The sequence below is a fragment of the Dunckerocampus dactyliophorus genome, chromosome 16, assembly GCF_027744805.1.
Source record: "Dunckerocampus dactyliophorus isolate RoL2022-P2 chromosome 16, RoL_Ddac_1.1, whole genome shotgun sequence".
NCBI lineage: Eukaryota > Metazoa > Chordata > Actinopteri > Syngnathiformes > Syngnathidae > Dunckerocampus > Dunckerocampus dactyliophorus.
The window spans coordinates 24,310,202-24,332,190 of NC_072834.1; the positions used below are offsets into that span (position 1 = coordinate 24,310,202).

Sequence of the window (21,989 nt, forward strand, 5' to 3'; positions counted from 1 at the left end):
TGCGGATGACACTACAGTCATCGGACTGATCACTGGTGGTGTTGAAACATCATACAGAAGAGAGGTGGCGGACCTCATAGCTTGGTGTCGTGATAACAATCTCCTTCTCAATACAGATAAGACTAAAGAGATGATCATCGACCCAAGAACAAGGGAAAAGGAGCCGCATAAACCCCTGTTTATTGATGAGACTGAGGTGGAGAGGGTGAAAACCTTCAAGTTCCTTGGCACACACATCAGCGAGGACCTCACCTGGTCTCACAACACCCAACAAATTCTGAAGAAGTCCCAAAGGAGACTGTACTTCCTGAGAAGACTGAGGAAATTTGGCATGTCCACCACAATCCTGAGTTGCTTCTACAGATGCACCATCGAAAATGTCCTTACCGCCTCCATCACTGTTTGGTACGGTAACTGTACAACACGTGATAGGAAGGCACTCCAGCGGGTGATCAAGACCTCACAGAACATTGTTGGGGCAGCCCTCCCCTCACTGCAAGACATTTATACATCTAGAGTCCTACGCAGAACACACAACCTCATCAAGGACAGCACACATCCACAACACTCATTATTCACACTCCTACCATCAGGCAGACGCTACAGGAGTTTGAAGTCCAGGACCACAAGGCTGGCAAACAGCTTTTACCCACAGGCCATCAGGCTTCTCAATGAAGCACTCAGACACGCCACACGCAACACACACTCATAGCACTTTATTTATTTATTTATTTATTTGTATTATTTACTTGCATTAATGTCTCTTCTGTTGTTGTTGCTTAATTTCTTGGTATTTATGTATATGTGTTTATGTTTCTTATGTTCTTATTCTTTCTTGTGTTTTTCTTTCTTTTCCTTGGGAGAATGAACAGAATAAGATTTTCATTGCATGGTATAACTGCTGTTTTACCATGCACATGACAATAAAACTCTCTTGAATCTTGAATCTTGAATCTTGAATCATCTCTAATCTGTATTCTGGTCTAAGATGTAGCTAATGTCTAGTGCGATGCTGTTGAAGGTGTATTTGGTCCCCAAGATACAAAAGGATGGAGAGAAATATTCCTTAGCATTGTGAGAAATGAAGCTTTTGAGGGAGAAATACGTGCGGCGAGGACTCAAATTAGGATGCATGGAAGATTCTGGGGGAGCGAGAGAGAGATGCATTTGCACATGAAGAGTTGAAAATGAGTCGCATTCAGCCAAGCTGGGAGCTCCACCTAGGAGGCGGTGAAAGAGACGGAGACGGGCACAGAGAGGGGTTGAGGAAGGCGGGCGCCACAGCCTTGAAGGAGGGTGGGGAGCATCCTGGCGTAATGACTCTCATTTACCAGTGACAGGCCTTGGGAAAGTTGGACTAATTATGACAGCACACAGATGCTGAATAGCCCTTGATGAACTTAATCACCAGCAATCCAACAAACAGGTGTTGCCTGATTTCTATTGCCTGTCCCGAGCAGGAATGATGCCGTCTTGTTCCCGTACCGCCGTGCATTTCACCAACATTTGTGAGCATGAAACCCCCCCCTCAATGTCGCCTTCAAAAGGAGAAGCTCGTCAATGGAGTGGGTGGATTCAGCTCGCAGACAGACTTAGTCGGGTTGTCACCATCTGCCCGCTTGCTCATTACAAATCACACTAATGACAAGCAAGAATTGCACCTTTTGAAAATAACCACCACAGTTATTGCAAAGGTTTCCTGTCTGGTATTAAAAGGCACAGTCCCTCCTTGGTTCTGACTGAGCCACAAAATGTAAGAACACATGTTACCAATAGTGGTGTCAGGGAACAGATTGTGCACAAAAATGTCAATATTCTTCACAATTGCGAGTTTGAGGAAGAGGGCGGGATATGGTACGTTGGAAAGGTGGCGCCCCCATGACAGTGCCACACCGCGACACCTTTCAAGGGCACTTGCCCATCATCCACAATCCTTACGTGAGACATGAACACACGTCTTTGTCTTTCCTGTGCCTTCTAAAGATATAAAAACAACTAAAAAGAGGCAGCTAAGAATGCATAAAAAGGGACGCACCTATTCCGTCTCCAAAAAGCGCCAACAAGGCTCCATTTCCATCATGTGAGCTGCATGTGAAGCACATTGTAATTATTATTGTTATTAACATTGTTAATGGCGTAGTAACACCTCGCCACACCACAGCGGCTAGCTACTAGCCGGCTAGCGACTAGCTTCACCACACACTCACGCCTCAACGCCTCAGGCCCCTAGCCAAAGGTAACGCCTCATATTGGAGCTTTTCCTTTAAGGAGAACCTCCGTCGTTGCCATGGCAACCCCAGATTACCTTATTCGGTGTTTTATAATGCTGGACCAGCCAGGACACCTTTCACTTCGTATTAGTGTGAGTTTGTGTGCTAAATTTAAACACTCCACTGATCTACCATGAAAGTTGTTGTTTTTTTTTGAGCAAAACTTGTTTTAGACTTTGAATTTATTTAACTTTTTTTTAATGTTGAAAATTCACAAAATACACATTTTTAAGTAAAATGCACGTGTTTTGAAATTCATTTGATTAAACTAAAGTTTAAAGTTCACTTTATTAAGAAAATTCAGGGCACATAAATTTGATATAAAATCCCGCATCATTTTGCACTTTCAATTTTGTGGCTTCACTCTATTTTAAAAATGTAATAAAGAATAAATCATCGCTGTTTCGTGGTTGAAAGCGGCGTATTTTTAATTTAAAAAACACATTTAAGCAAATTTTAAATATTTCTGGTATAAAGTATGAAAATGTCTAAATGAAGTAAAGTACAAATGTAAGGCATTCAGAAGGCACATTGAAAGAAGTTGTGATGATATGTAGTATTGTACACTGGCCACTAGGTGTCAGTAATGTTGCTGTCATGTTGGCTGAGACACACAAGCACCAGAACAGGATATTTTTGCATCTCACAACAGGCACAATAATCCCTAACACGAACTGTCGCGGCCGGAGCCCACACCAAACTGAAACTCAACTCTGAATGAGTGAAATCACTTCCTGTCCGCCCCCCCACTCAACGAGCCTAGCACTGCAACACATTTACAGCAACGCACACAAGCACCAGTCTTTTTTTCTCTTATGATGTCTACTGTATTGGCTAATGTGTGTGTAGAGGTGACTATAGGGGTGTTATTTTATGTCTAGAGGGCTCTAATCATGTTAAAAACTGTATTTAGAACAGGTTTGTCTGTGGTTGAACTGACAATATTGACTTTATAAATAAGGAATCCTAATTATCATGGAACCAATTAACCACAATAAGTGTTTGGGGTTTCTTTTGTTTTTTTTACACTTAAAAAAAAATGTCATCCAATGAAATGTCACCTTAAATTGATTCTTAAATTCAGTTCACAAAATTGAAACACAAAAACAATCAGCGAGTCTCAATAAATATTTGGTAAACATGGAAGAAGTGAATCTTCATATCTACCCGAATGATCTTTTGCACCGTGAGTGAGTGATTGTGGAGCGTAGGAGCCAACCTGGACTTAAATGGGAGTCTGGCCAAGCAATGAACAGCCTTTGCAATCTACCCAATGCTTCATCCAGTATGAGGAAGCGGGTTGTGGCCTTAAACAACAAAGACAGAAACTATCATTTAGCTCGTGAATTACTAGCCGCCCATCTTGCACACATTTTTCATACCTTGAGTGGGATGTCGTGGGGAGCTCCGTCAACTGCGAGGGGCTCATAAGTCATTTAATGAGCTTGAGGATACATAAAGCATGCCTTTCTCTCTGACTCCCAGCACACTGATGATCATTGTTCACCGGGAGAGATAATGCCTCGGCATAAAGATAATAGGCTCGGCTCAATGTCGTTAAACTGCGTGGAACTCGCAGAGGCCGACGGAAACTCAAGCCACGCAGCGGATGTAAGACGTAGTAAACGTCCATCAAGATTTAACGAGACCGTTATTTTAATGGCTTGAATGTTTTGTTTTTTTTGAAGCAGAAGATGACTCATAAAAAGGTAATCACATGAGTGATGTGCTTGACGTGCACGTGCAGCCCACATTTCATCAGAAACTCAGACCATCCATTTTTAATCCTCCTAAACAAACAGCATTCAGTGCTCATTCATTCATTCATTCATTGGCTGCTATCAGGCAGACTCCAAGTGAGCAGATGTCACACCATGCAAAAGAACTTACAGAGCAATTATTAATGTGCTCCACATCGAATCTAATCACGCCTCGCTTATCAAACTCATTAAGCTATCTTGGCAAATACGAAGCACGGCAATCGGGGTGGGAGGGTGTTTTATGTAAAGATGAGGTCAGATTTTACGCTACAAATGCACCGACATGTGATGTCCGTGATGTGGAACACGACTCATGCCAGCTTTTAGGAATTCTTCATGACAACAAGTCTAGATTAAGGCTTCTTTTCTCACACTAGGTCTACTAGATCGGGGAATAGGAGTGTAGAGGTGACTATAGGGGTGTTATTTTATGTCTAGAGGGCTCTAATCATGTTAAAAACCATATTTTGAAGGTAGTAAACAGGTTTTCTATGTCATATTTTCTCTCATGATGTCTACTATATTGGGTAATAGGAGCGTAAAGGTGATTATAGGGGTGTTATTTCATGTCTAGAGGGCTCTAATCATGTTAAAATGTGTATTTAGAAGATAGTTAACAGGTTTTCTATGTCCTATGTGGCTTATGTACTGTTATGTCTACTATATTAGGTAATAGGAGTGAAAAGGTGACTATAGGGGTGTTACTTCATGTCTAGAAGGCTCTAGTGATGTTTAAAAACAGCATTTAGAAGGTGTTAAACAGGTTTTCTATTATCTAACTATGCAAATATTCCATATGTAAATAAGGAATCCAAGTTTGTGGAAAAATCTCTTAACTATGATGTATGTTTAGAATATGGACTTCTAAAATTATATCTGTTCCCAAACAATTGTATTTTAATAACTAATACGCACTTTATCCCAACACAAAAAAGGGTTAAATAGGAACACTACCAGGACCTCTGGGAGGAGTGGAAGTCACAAGGAAGAGGTGCTCTTTAGAATAGGGACAGGAAATTACCAAAAACTGCATCGACACTGGTCACTGGGTGTCAGTAATGATGCAGTGATGAGACAATAGCCACCACAGGAAGTACTGTTCTCCTAATGCTAATATATATTATGTCTTATTTTCTCTTATTATGTCTTCTATATTGGGTAATAGGAGTGTAAAGGTGACTATAGGGGTGTTATTTAGTGTCAAGAGGGCTCTAAAATGTATATAGAATGTGGTAAACAGGTTTTCTATGCTCTCACTACAAAGTAAATAAATAATGCTGGTCGCTAGGTGTCAGTAATGTTACATTGATGAGACAATAGCCACTGCGGGAAGAACTGTACAGAAACAGGGAGTAGAAAAGGAACAACAAGAAACTCTCCTAATTCTAACATGTGTGAGTCTATATTATGCCTTTTTGCTCTTGTCTCCTGTAGGAGTGTGAAGATGACTATAGGGGTGTTATTTCATGTCTAGACAGCTCTAATGATGTTAAAAAGCATATTTAGAAGGCTGTAAACGATGAAGAATCCTATGACCTTGCATGCATGCAATGCCAAAGAAAAACCTAAACAACTTACATGATGGAATTCCTCAATCCCCCCAATTCCAAAGATGGACGGCTGATTAAATGAATCACGTGCACATGACATCTCGGATTCCCGCCCCAAATGTGCCGAACACGTGTGAGTTTGTCACAAGTTCTGTTGCGTCTCGTGTTTTCCTTGGCTGCCTGCTTGGCTGTTTGCGAGAACACATGAAGGCGAGCGGAAAACACTCCTTCCTGTGCACACAGCTTTACCTTGACAAAGCATCAGAACCCAGAGGATGAAAAATTAAAAAGGGGGCCGACCTTGAAGGATCGGCTAAGACGTGTGCGTTTGCTGGCTAAGCAGCAAATTCACTAATGGAAGCTGTAAAATTGTATTTTTGCTCTAAAAATAGTTTCAGGCTGCTTTTCTTCCTTCTCCCTGGAGTTTAGAGCAGCGAGCGCACAGTGCAGGTGTGTTCTTGGGGCTGAAAACACTCAATTATTCCTGCATCTTCATTGCAGGAGCGGCGTCACTCAATCAAGCAGTTAAATCATATCAAATGCCTGCTAAGGGCAATAACAGCAATGATTACTTATGTAGAAACCCTAGTGGAGCAACAGAGCACATTTCCTCCACCTGATATTCAATCAGCGGATGTTTTGTTGATACTGTAACATATTGTGGCAGCGCTGCACCAGAATTGCACCTCATTTCAGATGGGCTGAGATAGGGCGAATGAAACAGCCATTGAACACAATATGAACTCATTTCCTACTCCTTGCATTTCTTTTTTTTTAGTAATCACTTTTTTCCACTCAGCCATTTGCAACACCAACCGACAGCCGCTATACAATCAAAACAAGGCCCAGAAAAGCATCACTAAACTGTCCACAACATTAGGTACACCAGCACAAAAGATTCAGCCGACAATAAGAACAGCTTCATTTTTATTCTGACTAGGGCAGCGAGTCATTGGTTTCTATCATGCTAACATGTTTAGCGTAATGAACGCATGCACATCATGGCAAGACACACCTCTGTGTTACCACGGCAGACAGAAGCACATTTTAGCATCCATACAGATTCCAACGCCATATGTGTACCATCATCCCTCCTTCATTGCGGTTCATTGGTTCCAGACCCAAACATGATACGTGCATTTCCGCAAAGAAATAGGATGCCTTATTCCTTTATACAGGGGATCTTTTCATAGTTAGAGCATAGAAAACCTGTTTACCACCTTCTAAATATGCTTTTTAACATGCTTAGAGCCCTCTAGACATGACATAACACCCCTATAGTCACCTTCACACTCCTATCACCCAATATAGTAGACATAATAAGAGAAAATAAGACATAAAACCTGTTTACCACCTTCAAAATACACTTCTTAACACGATTAGAGCCCTCTAGACATGAAATAACACCCCTCTAGTCACCTTTACACTCCTATTACCCAATTTAGTAGACATAAGAGAAAAAAAGACATATAAGATATAGAAAACCTGTTTACCACCTTCAAAATACACACTTTAACACGATTAGAGCCCTCTGGACATGAAATCACATCCCTCTAGTCATTTTTACACTCCTATTACCCAATATAGTCGACATAATAAGAGAAAAAAAGACATATAAGACATAGAAAAGTTATGTATTACTGACACCTAGTGGCCAATGTAGAATACTACACATTAACATCTTTCAATGTATTTGCTGAAATATTTGTATTTTAGTTCCTTTTTCCACGTTTATGTTTAAAAATGCTTAATTTAAGCAAAATGTAGCTTTTGCTTAAATATGCATGTTTTTAACATACATAAGTAACCAGCTGTATTCCACCACAAAACAGCAATGATTTCTTCAGTCATATTTATTATATTATATTTATATTTATATATTATATTTACGATAAACCATGATAGAGTGAAGCCGCAATGTGCTGAGGGACGACGGTATCTCCAACTCGTACACACGTCTCGCTGTTCCTCCCGGGAACAACACTTCCTCATTGTCGAGGTGCATGCATTGGGAAAATCACCACATCATCTTCATTACGTCTCCATAAACAGAAAGACAAAGAACGACAAGAAGTGGATGTTCTGGATGTGGAAATACATCCACTCCGTCAGGTCACCTTCGATGACGTGATGACTTTGAAGCCGATAGCAGTGAACGGTTAAAGCGTGATTCAAACGTTGCTGCTAAGCATGAGTGTATTTTCAGACGCGTGGGGCAGCTTTTAGCTTGCTTTAAATGTCCAGTTCATTTGGAGCTGTTGATTGATACAAATACATGCAATCCTGTCCTGTCAGTTGTCTTTCTCTTAAGAAAATGGGCATATTTCAAACATTTGGTGATTAATCACCAGGAATGAATTGGAACACTGCGATTAATCTGATCTGGTTCAACGTGGCCATCTTTTGGCAGCCCTCATTATAAGAGCTGCAGTTGGTCGTGGATTTAAGGAGAAGTGTTGTTTTGTGTGACTAAATAAGATGGTTAGAAGTGAGGCGTAGCGATGCATTTCTACATGGCCTTCGTATCATTTATTTTGGCATTTTCTAGTGTGTATTTAAATCTGTGGGTACGTCAAACGTCATTTTCAGACCCACGTCCTATAGCAAACCTTAAAAGACAAAAACCAAACAAACAAGTTGAGAAGGTCTCACTGTACGGGAGAGCTGCTTGTAAGCATGAAAGAGAGGCCAGATGCACAATACGAAAATAATTAGGACAAGGCTACTGTGCATGAATCCACCGCCACTTCCCACAAGCACTCAACTGTGTCAAACAGCTTGGTCAATAATCTTCAGCAATTCCTGAGGATTAGAGTCTTATTACCCAACACCGTCTGTCACACAGACTTCAGCGCCCAAATAAGTCGGGGGTGGGGTGGGTTCCACCCCAATCAACCTCCAAACACCCCCACCCACATGACAAATTGATCACATAGCAATGTTGACCGTGTTGGATTGATTTGTGCAGTTAAACTGGCTCTGTTGCTGTGTTGTGCTTTTTTTCTTTCTTTTTTTTGGTTTGTTTTGACGGACAGGATGTAAGAGAGTATTAAACACGTTTCAGCCTCTGGTAAAAGAAAGTGAAGCTCAATCCGTCATTGCCCTGCAAGGTGGAAGTTGCTGCACACTTTAAGAGTCCTTGGAAGGATATCATGATATAATATTGGACAGGAAAGTTAAGTTCCTGTTGTGATTCAGTATAGTCTGCTTATTAACATTTATGTTCAATTAATGATGAGTCCTTAATATTGTTGTGGGTATGACGTTTTTTTCAAAGTAGTGGCTGATTTGATGCCTTCAAAAGAGAGGTTCGGGATTCTGTCCCTGCTTAGTTTCCAATGTCTGGTGAGTTGATAGCCCCGCTGTCACACTTGTAGACCTCGGTCACCTTCTACCAGCAGCAGGGCTTTGTTTAGTTTGACACACGGACAAACAACCGTAGCACAAAGTGCACGCAAGTTCTTACCTCGGCCGTGGATGGTGGCCGCGGCGGCCGCGAGAAGCCAAAGCGACAGCATGCTCTTCAACGTGCAATCTCGTCTCACGCACTTCATCTCTTCTAAAGTGGAGGTCGCCGAGCTGCACAATAACGTCCTTGTGTCGGAGGAGAGCGGCGGCGGAACGAGGGGGGGAATAAAAGCAAGTCGAGACGATTGGGTGTAAAAAAAAAAAAAAGAAAGAAAAAAAAAAGCAAAGTTGAATCCTGGACGCGTTGCTGCTTGACTTCCGTGTTGGATTGGCCGTGTGATGACAGCCGACAACGATCAAGTGAAACGCGGAGGTCCTCGTTTAATTTGGACGCTCGGTAAGCGGATTGCGTGTGCGCGAGCTGGCAGCACATTGGAAGGAGAAGCAGCCCAGCCTTCAGCACCGCGGACAGCTCCTAGCGTCAGAAGGCGGAACAGCCGCCTGGCTGGATGATGGACTTCAGTGCGAGAAAACACCAACTCCATGTATCAGCAACGTTATCACCTCCTGACCAAAACTATTTCTTTCACAGTTGTGGTGAACATCAGAGGGGGGCGATACTACAAATGTTGGTATCAACACGATACCAAGTACATACACGACCTCGACAGCTAAGTTTACTTGGACGTCTTCCTTTTTTATTACTGCCCAACGGGAAACAAGTCATATAAAACAAGTTCTATAAAATAAAAAGAACTAGGGATGCTCCGATCAGGGTTTTGAGTGACATGGGCCGATACTGATCACATGGATTAATTATACATTTTTCAATGTATCTATGGTGAGTGCTACTGCCATGGGAAGCAAAAAATAGGTAATTGCTAGGGGTGTCACAACATCTTGCCAGATTGAAACCTGACAAGATTTGTCATTCAGGAAAAAAAGGTCTAGTTAATTAATTCATAAAAAAGAAATGACAATGCCTGCCTTAATATAGAGGAATATATAGAGTAATATATTAAAATATGACCCTCTGTTTTCCTCCTCTCTCGAATTCCAAACAGGCAGGAGGGGGGTCCACTTGCAGCACCTTTGCTCCACAGTACAATGGCATGAAGGGAGTGAGCCCGTTAGTCAGTCATGTAGTCTATTTGTCTCAATGGGTGGAGGCGGGGCCGCTCGCATACACACAGAGTGCAGAAGAGTGCAACATAGTCAAAAGCAATTAGTAGATTGTAATATACGGTCATATTTTTTCATTGTATTTTTCTTTAAATTAATGTTAAAATCGTATCGTGTCCCCTAGACCCAATCTCACGTATCCCGTGTGACACCCTCTACTCTGACTTCCTCCTGGATGACTGTGCTTCTCACCTTATCTCTAAGGGACAGCCCAGCCACGCTTGTACCTGCCATCTTGTCCTTTCGGTCACGACCCAAAGCTCATGACCACATTGAGCCCACTTTGGGCGTGAGGACGGGTACATGTGGGCTGGTTGCCAGTCCAATCCTGTTTTAGGCGCATTAGAGGAGTCAAATGTTAGAAAGAAGTGCGGTGCGAGTATGATGCAGTAGACGCAGTATCTGCAAAGCACAACCATAAACTCCATAGCATATCTTGAAATATACTGCTCAAAAAAATGAAAGGAACACTTGGAAAACACATCAGATCTAAACTGGAGGGAAAATGATGTTGAATATGTTTCCTGATAAGTGGGTGATGTATTAGTAACAAAATGATGCCACATCATTTGATAGAAATGAAAATGATCACCCTATAGAGGGGGGAAATCAAAGACACCCCAAAAATGAAAGTGAAAAAATGATGCAGCACACTGGTCCATTTAGCTAAAATGTCATTGTAGCAACTCAAAATGATTCTCAGTAGTTTGTGTCGCCCCCACGTGCTTGTACGCATGCCTGACAACGTGGGGGCATGCTCCTAATGAGACTACGGATGGTGTCCTGGGGGATCTCCTCCCAGATCTGGACCAGGGCATCCATGAGCTCCTGGACAGTCTGAGGAGCAACCTGGCGGAGCCGGATGGACCTAAACATAATGTCCCAGAGGTGTTCTATTGGGTTTAGGTCAGGTGAACGTGGGGGCCAGTCAATGGTATCAATTCCTTCATCCTCCAGGAACTACCTGCATACACTAGCCACATGAGGTCGGGCATTGTCGTGGACCAGGAGGAACCCAGGTCCCACTGCACCAGCGTAGGTTCTGACAATGGGTCCAAGGATTTCATCCCGATACCTAATAGCAGTCAGGGTGCCGTTATCTAACCTGTAGAGGTCTGTGCATCCTTCCAGGGATATGCCTCCCCAGACCATCACTGACCCACCACCAAAGCGGTCATGCTGAATGATGTTGCAGGCAGCATAACGTTCTCCACGGCATCTCCAGACCCTTTCACGTCTGTCGCATGTGCTCAGGTTGAACTTGCTCTCATCAGGGAAGAGCACAGGGCACCAGTGGTGTAGTTGCCAATTCTGGTGGTCTATGGCAAATGCCAATCCAGCTCTACGGTGCTGGGCAGTGAGCACAGGGCCCACTACAGGACGTCGGGCCCTCAGGCCACCCTCATAGAGCCTGTTTCTGATTGTTTGGTCAGAAACATTCACACCAGTGGCCTGCTGGAGGTCATTTTGTAGGGCTCTGGCAGTGCTCATCCTGTTCCTCCTTGCACAAAGGAGCAGATATCGATACAGATTGGAACCCGAACTCCTGACCGTGTGGCCAACATGCTAACCACTCGCCCACCGTGCGGCTGCATGAGATTACATACCAAGCGAAAATGCACAGCAGCACAGAATTATTCAACATGGTTAAAGCTAACCTCTGTGTATTTACATACAGCATTACCATTTGTGAAGAAGGATGAGGTGAAAGGACCAATAGAAAACACACATCCGTCTGTGCAGCGTCAGAGAAAGTCACACACACAAGTCTCAATCTGCCTCACACATGGTGTGTTCAAGGACCGCCGAACAAAGTGGCCTCGATGCCCGTTATTCGTGAAAGCATCAATGTACTATTATTTACTATCACTATCTATTCTTATAAACTGGGGGCTTTCCAACATCGTCAGTGCATCCATTCAACAAACACAGGACAGCTCAGACGGCACACCAATTAGTCTCAGCACCGCGCAAGACGACCAGCTCTCATTTAGCAGTCTTCAAGACGAAGCACTTTTACCATCATCATCATCAAACGCACAACAATGAACAACTTCACGCTGTCACCTTTCTTCTGCACGCTACTCCTTACCTGCTGTGGCTGTTCACGAGGCGTTCCCTTGCACTACGTAAATCGCAGTGTCAGCTGTTTTCAGTTTTTATGTTCATGTTTATTTCTATCTATGATGTTTATTTGTCATTTATTTATTTAACAATCTATTTATTCTTCCGCTTCTTGCCACTACTTCTTATTCCACCTCATTTTCTCCTCCATGTCTTAACCAATTCAAACAAATCTAACATGAAAATGTTCAGCTCACTGGGGACAAGTGTGCTACCATTCAGACTTTAAGATATTTCCACATTTGGTGGGATTTCACGCCCATTCACGCTGGTGTTTCACGTCTTCCATGACTGGACCACTCTGGTGCTACGACACCCGTTCCAGTGAGGCTGTAAAAGTAGGAAAGCTCCGTTGGTAGAGTTCATGGTTCACTTTTACTTTCATTCTACACTTTAGCGTATTTCCACAGCATTTCAGTCAAGCTTCAGCTTCCAAACGGCTCCTATGTTCGTTCTAAATTTAGATTTTTGTACATTTTGAAAACATTTCAGTTTTGCGTCAGCTTTCTGGCATTCACACCCAACGTCTACTGACGCCGCATCATCTAGTATTCTAAAATGGCTGCGCTTGCTTAAAAATGCACACATTTAGTTGTACTCAATGCTGCAAAATATGACATCTCTCACGAAATGCATTTGAAATGATGCGGCTTTCTTGGCTCTAAGAGCCAAAAAGGTTCCTGCCCCCCGGTTTAGAGCCTCAGTGGTGTTGCCAGTATCATGTTCTCCACGACTCAATGAGGTACAAAAGGAAACAGACCCACCGCTCCCATTGAGGGTTCTTCACCTCTGACCTCCCTGCCGAGCCTGGGCAAACAACAAAATGGCTTCTCTGGGAAGATCAATGTCAGCAGGATGGCGTCCTACGTCCCATAAGTGCATTTAGTCCAAGCTTTATGGCACTCCGCAAGGTAGCAAATACTGCACCCACTCCTGCTGGGCACATCTCATCTTCGGCATGTCCAGACACTAGAAATAATAACATATCACTGGTTACACGACGTAAGCTCCATCTGGAAGATACATGGCCCGTGTGGCCGTGAAGGCATCATGGGCGGGGCAGCGTGTTGGTGTGCGTTGAAGAGGACGGCCTCCTCCTTCTTCTCAGTGCCTGGGTAGACACTAGCATACTTCTAATCATGGTGGATTAGCCCACTTTATCCTTTCACCCACTGGATTGTTCATTTGTTTGACACTTTGCACTACTTTGTTCTTATCCGGGTGTGATACGGGCCACACAGCTTTCCAAAACCTACTGTTGCCACATTGTTGACTTGGATTCTTAGTAGACATTTTTTGCCTGAATTCACTACTTAAGCATAAAACTACAATACAAATAAGGTATTCAGGTGGTCACGAGGTGTCACTAATGTTACCTTGATGAGACAATAGCCACCACAGGAAGTACTGTACACACACAGGAAGTCAAACAAGAACAGCATCAAGACACTCCGCCAATGCCCACCTGTGTGAGTCTATATGATGTCTATATGATGTCTTATTTCCTCTTATTATGTCTAGCATGTTGTGTAAAATGAGCATAAAGGTGACTCTAGGGGTGTTATTTCATGTTTAGAGGGCTCTAATTCAAGCAGGCAATTATGACAACTATGGCTACTGAAAACAAAGCAACTTTTTTTGCCGAGAGGGTTATCACCGTTAAATATATAAAACAATTTACATGGTTTGATGGTGATGTCAACACCGGGCTTTATTTTCTCTTATGTCGACTATATTGCGTAATAGGAGTGTAAAGGTGGCTATAGGGGTGTTATTTCATGTCTCAATAATGTTTACAAAATATTTAGACGGTTGTAAACAGGTTTCTATGCTCCAACTACCAAAATAGTCCATTTGTAAAGAAGAAATCCCACACTTATCAAGCGATTAGCCCCGATAAACGTTTTATCTTAGTCAAATCAAAAGTTTTGACACACCTGATCTCTTTAGGTGTGCCAAAAGAAGTGGCCAGTCAGTGAATCAGTCTGTTGCGACTAACCATTATTTTATGACACCAATCCCTCATTTATGGCGGTTAATTGGTTCCAGACCTGACCGTGATGAAGTGAATTTCCGTGAAGTAGGATTCAATATTAATAAACGGAATATTTTGGTAGTCAGAGCGTAGAAATAGCAAAATAGGTGTGGTTGAACCGGGTAATTGACTCATCATCAACTCATCAGCGTTTACGTCATCTGCAAACACGATGCAAGCGCATCTGTGGATCCAAACCAGCCCTGCGTTCATCAAGCGTCGCGTAAATGCTGTGGTTTCGTCACAGCGAGCACAATCCTGCCAAAATAAAAGCAAATTAGAGCAGCGTGAGGATAAGAATAGGAATAAAGGCGCCAGAGAGGACTTCTTGAAGGTACCGAAATAGCATGTGCAAGCAGATGCTATTTTAGAAGTAGACCACTCTCTCTGAGAAATATCCAGTAGATCTTCTTCTGCTGGAAGCCAGGATGACGGACGGAAGTCAAACTTTGTCACGCCTTTGCTCCCCAAGCGTGGGATTAAGACAAATGCAATTTATTGGATGACTTTTCTTTCCCTTTGACGGTCTCACCTCTATCTCTTCCTGCTCACGGGACGCCTCAGAACACATCTCTGACGGGGCCACTTTGCCTTTGGTCCAACACGTAACGTTGGCAGCCAGATGGCAGCAGGCGAGCTTTCGTTCTGCTAATGGGTGGGGAGGGGGTGGACAACAGTTCATGAAAATCAGAGCCTTGAAATGAAATGACCAATGTCGCAACGTAATGAGGCACTCGGCGGCAGCAAACCTTTACAAGCGTTAAGGTCGTTTCATACGGCGGGATGATGTCAGAACATCGAGTGATGCTGATGAAGTAGCCCGGGCCTGACTGCTTAGCACATGCTCGGCTAACGAATACACCCACTACTGACTCAGCGCGGCGGCTGCAATATTCAGATGGACTACTGGCGCGCTCGCGTGCCAAATGCTATCAATGGGTCGCTTCCCACACAAGCTTCAAATTGAAATATAATTCAACCGTATCGCAGCCACAGGGCTGCTAACGCAATGCATGATCATCGTGCTGCGTTGGCCTTCCTCTTTCAGCCCAACATCAGTAATTGTCCTACAATCCGCTCGTATTTCTCCTGCATTACACCACACCTGCACAGGAGGTTCCTGGTTTGATCTTTGGCAAGTGGCGCTCCTTCATTTAAAGCAGCCTCGGTGCCATCGTGGAAAAAACACAACATCATCAAATAAAAGTTAATATTTCTTATTGTTTTCATTATTTTCTTAGTGGAGTCACCTGAAGCGTGTTCCATCCATCCAGCTTCTTTAGGTGGGGTCGCGGGGGCAGCAGCTTAAGCAGGGAAGCCCAGACTTCCCTCTCCCCCCGGCTACTTCGTCCAGACCGTCCCGGTGGATCCCAGGCCAGTTTGGAGACATAGTCTCTGCAACGTGTCCCGGGTCTTCCCCGAGGCCTTCTACCGGTCGGACGTGCCCTGATCACCTCCCCAGGGAGGCATCCTGACCGGATGCCCGAGCCACCTCATGTGGCGCCAGCAGTTCTACTCCGAGGTTCTCCCGGATGACAGTGCTTCCCTGCCACCCTACGGAGAACGCATTTTGGCTGAAGCTTGTTTTGATTCATCAAATAAGAAGTGTGGACTCTTATTTGACCACAGGTGTCTAACTCAAGGCCCGGGGGCTGGGTTTGGCTCCCCAAATCATTTTATGGGGCCCAGGAAAGCCTGGAAATAACGCATGTCAAAAAGACACTTATTTTATTTGATTATTTAAACAAAATATATATATATATATGATTATTTATATATTGTTTTATTTCTTCTTTTAATATTGTAAAAACACTGTTTATATATCGTTTTTCACTTATTTAAATGTATATTATATTCAGTAAAAAAAATGTCTTGAAGAACCCAAAAAGACAACAGTTTGGTACTTCGTGGTCCCTGGGGGGTGTTCAGGGTACATCCGACCAGCAGGACGCCTCAGGGAAGACCCAGGGACATAGTCTCCCTGTGACCCAGTGACTGATGATGGCATGGCAGTCGCCACAGGATCCTGGGACAGCTTCCTGAAGATCTGGAATTGAAGCCTGAAGATGTTCTTTTACTATGTCTCTTCTCTTACTATGTCTCTTCACCAGGAGAATGTGGACAAAGTAGCCGGGGGGGGGGGGAGTCTTAGCCTTGCTTCTTAGGCTGCAAGGCGTGACAGAAGAATGCAATCAATATTACTTCAGTACACAAAAATGGCACTTTCAGATTCCAGTGTCTTGGACGGACATACGTATCCATCCATCCATCCATCCATCCATCCATCCATCCATCCACACACACACTGTATATATAGGCTACATATAATGGTGTTTGTTGCATCTTTATAGCTTCATTTCTTGTCTTCCTAGGATGAACATTCCAAAGGTCCCTGATTTGTTCATATTCTGGATCATAGTATCCGGTATGATTCCATTATCCGGATCAGTCTTTGATATTTTGTAATTTTTTTGTGCTCTGACCATTTGTTGTGGAGTTAAATGCACAAATGGTCCGATCTCGCAATGTTAAAGAATCATTTTTAAAAATCCTGGATCCAGACGGTGATCCGGACCACCCCCACAATGTAATCAGTTCTTCCATATCCCATTTCTGACAAGTCCAGAAAGTTTCATCCAAATCCATTCAGAACTTTACAAGTTATTTTAACACAAACAAACAGGGTATAGACCTCTGCCAAGCACCATACATGCCAATGTTAGCATGCTAAACCCTAGCATGATACTGCTGAGTCTTGATATAATAGTGTACCTATGAAAATGGCTAAAAATGCTCCTATACCATTGTTAGCACGCTAGCATGCTCACATGTAACATAAAAGTGCTAAGTGTATATATGTGTCTCGCTATGAAAATGGCTAAAAATGCGACTGTGCTATTGTTAGCATGCTAACATGCTCACATGTAGCATAATAGTGCTAAGTGTTTATGTGGCTAGCTATGAAAAAAGCTAAAAATGCTACTATGCTAATTTTAGCACGCTAACACCTCTTTATATGTAATATAAGTCTTTATATGCAGGTAAGTGTTTATGTATGCGTCTAGCCATGAAAACAGCTAAAACTGCTGGTATGGTGACTTTGAATGGGTTGAGAAATGTGGCAGCAGTAGCAGGTAGTTTGTTGCGGGGAAAAGGGTGAATCTTGGGAGCATTTTGAATTTTGGAACACCTCCAAAATGTAAACAGTTCTTTCATATCCCATTTCCGACAATTTTTTCTAAATCCATTCAGAACTTTTTGCGTTATTTTCAATGCAAATGGACAAACGCCGGTCAAAACATGACCTCCGCAAAGGAATCGGTGCCTCGGCAGCCATGAAATCACCGCGAGATAGACAGATGGCGACATAGAGCGCTAAAAAGCCAGATTAGACACATCTAAGAATAAACCAGCCATGTTCTGGAATCACATTCTTTTGACAGAATGCAGTTTTGTCCTCTCGCTCCTTTTTGGCACAAAGAGACACAAAAGAAGGCTTGATTGCGGCTGAAGAAGTTTTGTGTTTGTTGTTGTGAGTCTGTGAGTCTGCGTTATTCATCGGCGATGGCGAATGCTGTGAAGTAAATGTCAGCATCCACGTATCTTTTGTTTCTTTTCATTTAACCACGAGAGCAGGGCGTCATTTCCCGAGTACAAAGCAACGTGAAATGTTTTGTGCTGAAAATAGATAAGAGAAAAGCGTGTTTGATCTTCCACATTAAACTCTTGTATAGGACTGCAGCGATATCACCAAGGAATAATGCTTCCCCAGCAGTGCTCATATACTCCGCCAGTGTTTTATTTATATAATCCATATTTCTGGTGAGGAGAGGCCGGCTTATAAAATAATATCAATAAAATAAGACCAGAGCAGAGTTGAGTCATTCTGCAAAGCTCTGCTGATTCCTCCTGCTTCTGAAGCAGAGCAAAAAAAAACCTCCAAAAACAATCCTTGGGGCTTTTTCATGTATAATAGACAATATTGGAGCACAAGTACAGTAGAAGAATGAGAAAGGTAATCAAACTTTTACTCACGGCTCTTCTCGTTTCCATCTGATGCCTGTGAGTGAGCACAAATCTACGTGGAACAAAACAAAGAAGCCAAAAGAAATGGAATAGATCATCACGGTTAACAACACATTCCAAAAGCACTAAATGTGAAATACAGCTGACGTGCGGAATAACAGCACGGATCTGTCGAGATGAGACGACCCGCTCATCACTCATGCATGCAAACGCCTCATGAATTTGGTTTGTGCAAATTGGTAATATTCTTCCACCAGGGAAAAAAACAAAAACATTCTATGTTTACTGATGAATCCGAGCCACCTTCAACTCAACACTCTTCAATTAAGTACAGCAGAACTTTGGTCAGCATCATTAATCCCTTCCTGACTGTTCCTCTCACCGAATCACTTGCAGATATTATTACTATTACTATTACTATTACTATTACTATTACTATTACCATTACTTCTTGAAATCAGTAGCGTTTCTCACCTCCAGGCTCTGCTTTTCTTTTCACCACGGCTGCAAAATCACCCAAAAGGAGCCTCAAGAAAGTTGCAAGTGTCAGCATCTTGATAAAGAAGGTGAGAAACACCATTAATGGATTCCAGAAAAAGCAACAACAACTCACAAACAGGAAGGTGGTGTCCATGTTGATCTCGCTGCCACGTGGCGTCTTTGGCCACAAGCACGTCTTCAGTCAAGGTCAAAGTAACCTTAAAGGAAAAGTGCACTTTTTTTGGAATGTTGCCCAACACCCACAATCCTGATGTGAGACATGAACACACGTCTCCCTTTTCTGTGCCTTCTAAACATATAAAAACTAATGAAAGAGGCAGCTAAGAATGCACGTGATGGGACGCACCTATCCCGCCTCCACGGCTCCATTTCCATCATGTGAGCTGCATTTGAACCACATCCATCCATCCATCCATCCATCCATCCATCCATCCATCCATCCATCCACCCACCAAACCATCCATCCATCCATCCATCCATCCATCCATCCATCCATCCATCCACCCACCAAACCATCCATCCATCCATCCACCCATCCATCCATCCATCCATCCATCCATCCATCCATCCATCCAACCATCCATCCATCCATCCATCCATCCACCCACCAAACCATCCATCCATCCATCCACCCATCCATCCATCCATCCATCCATCCATCCATCCATCCATCCATCCACCCACCCACCCACCCATCCATCCATCCATCCATCCATCCATCCATCCAAGCCCCATCCATCCATCCATCCATCCATCCATCCATCCATCCATCCACTCACCAAACCATCCATCCATCCATCCATCCACCCATCCATCCATCCATCCATCCATCCATCCATCCATCCATCCACCCACCCACCCACCCACCCATCCACCCATCCACCCATCCACCCATCCATCCATCCACCCATCCAAATCCATCCATCCATCCATCCATCTATCTTCTATAGGCTTCTCCTCATTAGGGTCGCAGGGGTAGGCTGGAGCCTATCCCAGCCGACTTCGTGCAACAGGCGGGGTACACCCTAGACTGGTGTCCAGCCAATGGCAGGGCACATATAGACAAACACTCACATTCACACTCACATTGTTATTATTATTATTGTTATTAACATTGTTACAGCAGCTAGCTACTAGCCGGCTAGCTACTAGCTTCACCACACACTAGCCAAAGCTAACGCTACATATTGGAGCTGCCGCCACTGCTGCTGTGCTTTTGTTCCTTTCTATGTTGCTATGTGAAATCAATGCACCCAGGAAGGAAGTTCCCAAAATACTCCAAGTATGACGTGTTATCATGAATGTACCTGTTACTACACGCTCACAGCATGGATGGAAAACCACTAAACCTTCTTGGAGCTTTTTGGACGTGTTTTCACAGGCAGGATAGGTGTGTCCAATTACGTGCATTCATTAGCTGCCTCTTTTTTTTACCAGTTTTTATATCTTTAGAAGGCACAGAAAAGAGAAAGTGTTATGTTCTGCTATTATTTGTTGTAGGAAGCAAAGACATGTCAGCTGCTGTAGTCCAAAAAGGTCTTTATCGTCCAAAACTGAGCTCACCAAGGCTGACACGACACGACACGACACAACACAACTAAATGTAAAACTACTTGAGTCGAGTCGAGAATGCATAAACTCACCACTGAAATGACTTCCAGTAATCCCACGCAAACGTAACGGTCCAGCATTGTGCTGAAGATGCTGCTGATTGCTAACAAGGAACAGCTGAGACCAGTAGACCAGTAGCCCTCACAGGAAGGTCAAGACAACTCCACATCGTGCAAAACAGGAAGCGGGTACAACAAAATAAGGAACTCTGAATGAAGAAAGGGAAAGCAAACCCACAGGTGTGGAACATGACAGCACGTGTGTTCATGGCCACATCAGGATGCTGCACGATGGGCAACATTCCAAAAAAAGTGTTCATGTCTCCCTTTCATCCATCATGTATACGCATCTAGAAAAGGTTTATGCGTGTGAAGCTATAAAAATGTGTCTTGAGACCTGTGGCGCCACAGTTGTCGGTTATGGGAGTGATCAGATTATCTCTGTGATGTCATCATCCCGCGATCATTGTGCACCCCTAAAAAGTACATTTGAAAGTAGGGAAGTAAATGTCTTGGTGATACGCATCGAGATACATGGCTTCAGACACGAAGTACGGTGTTCCCTCGCTCCATCGCCATCACCTTTTGAGGACTCGCTGTTATGCAGATTTTTTTTTTGTACAATTTTTTTGTATGAACGCTGTTACAGGCCGAGCCTGGCCCTTTAAGAAGAACTGCATTGTGGGAAGGTGAGTGTCTGTCTCCTCCCTCTCTCGTCTGTCTGCACCGCCCATCGTCTTTTGCGTCCTAATTGGCTGTAGACTGTTGTCAATCCATCTCCTCCATGCCGTCTCCTGTTGTGGTCACGGCTAGCAAACTAGCTGACCGTGTGAGCCGCATGCTAACCGCCAATACTGTAAACAATAGAAGGAACAGAAGATGCTACCCGCGCGTGACTCTGAACCCTGTGAGTTTTCTCCCCGACAAACCCACAATGTTGACGAAATGTTCTGCACCCAAAAGGAAGAAGAAGCCAACCATGGCAAAAACGTTGTGGACATGCTGAAGGAAGGTACAAGTTACGCAGCTGAAGGGCGCCATCATGCAATCCTGTAAATGAATCATCGGTTCATGGAGGACGAGCAACGTGTTTTAACAAGGATACACAAACACTACGGCACCAGGATGAAGAGGCACGGTCGGCGGAGTGAAATACGTGCGAGTCACCTAATAATGTCTTGTGTCGAAATTTGGACTTTGAGTGTTTAAACAAGAGAGAAATGTGAGAAAGTGTCCATGCCTGTTTGAGAAAAGTGTACCAAGTGTATGTTGACGGCTTCCAGCCTTAAAACACATAGAATCATGGTGAAAAAATAAAGTTGGCTACTTGGTGGATCTGACTTGTTGCGGGCTATTTTGGGAACCTATCCCCCATATTTGAATGGCAACAAGACGTGTGTCATATTCTACGCCGCCTGGAAGATGTACACAAAGACGTTTTCAACTTAGCGTAAACCCACCAACGGCGGCGCATTCTAAGCGAGGTCCCGCTGCATTCTTTGGTCCCCTCCCTCATCTGTGTC

The 21,989-nt window shown here is 43.5% G+C and overlaps 1 protein-coding gene across 4 annotated transcripts in view; it reads right to left on the bottom strand.

The window, feature by feature from the left end:
• The window catches only part of LOC129169588 (seizure protein 6-like), a 149,787-nt gene extending 140,312 nt beyond the window's left edge, over positions 1-9,475 (bottom strand). For 2 of the 4 annotated variants that reach the window (XM_054756147.1, XM_054756148.1), the window contains exon 1: positions 9,047-9,467. In XM_054756147.1, coding sequence (XP_054612122.1) covers positions 9,047-9,134 — 88 coding nt within the window. In that variant the 5' untranslated portion in view covers positions 9,135-9,467. Of the gene's footprint in view, positions 1-9,046 lie in introns of all 4 variants that reach the window. The other 2 variants (XR_008566447.1, XR_008566446.1) reach the window with 2 other exon arrangements.
• Between the last annotated feature and the right edge of the window lie 12,514 nt (positions 9,476-21,989).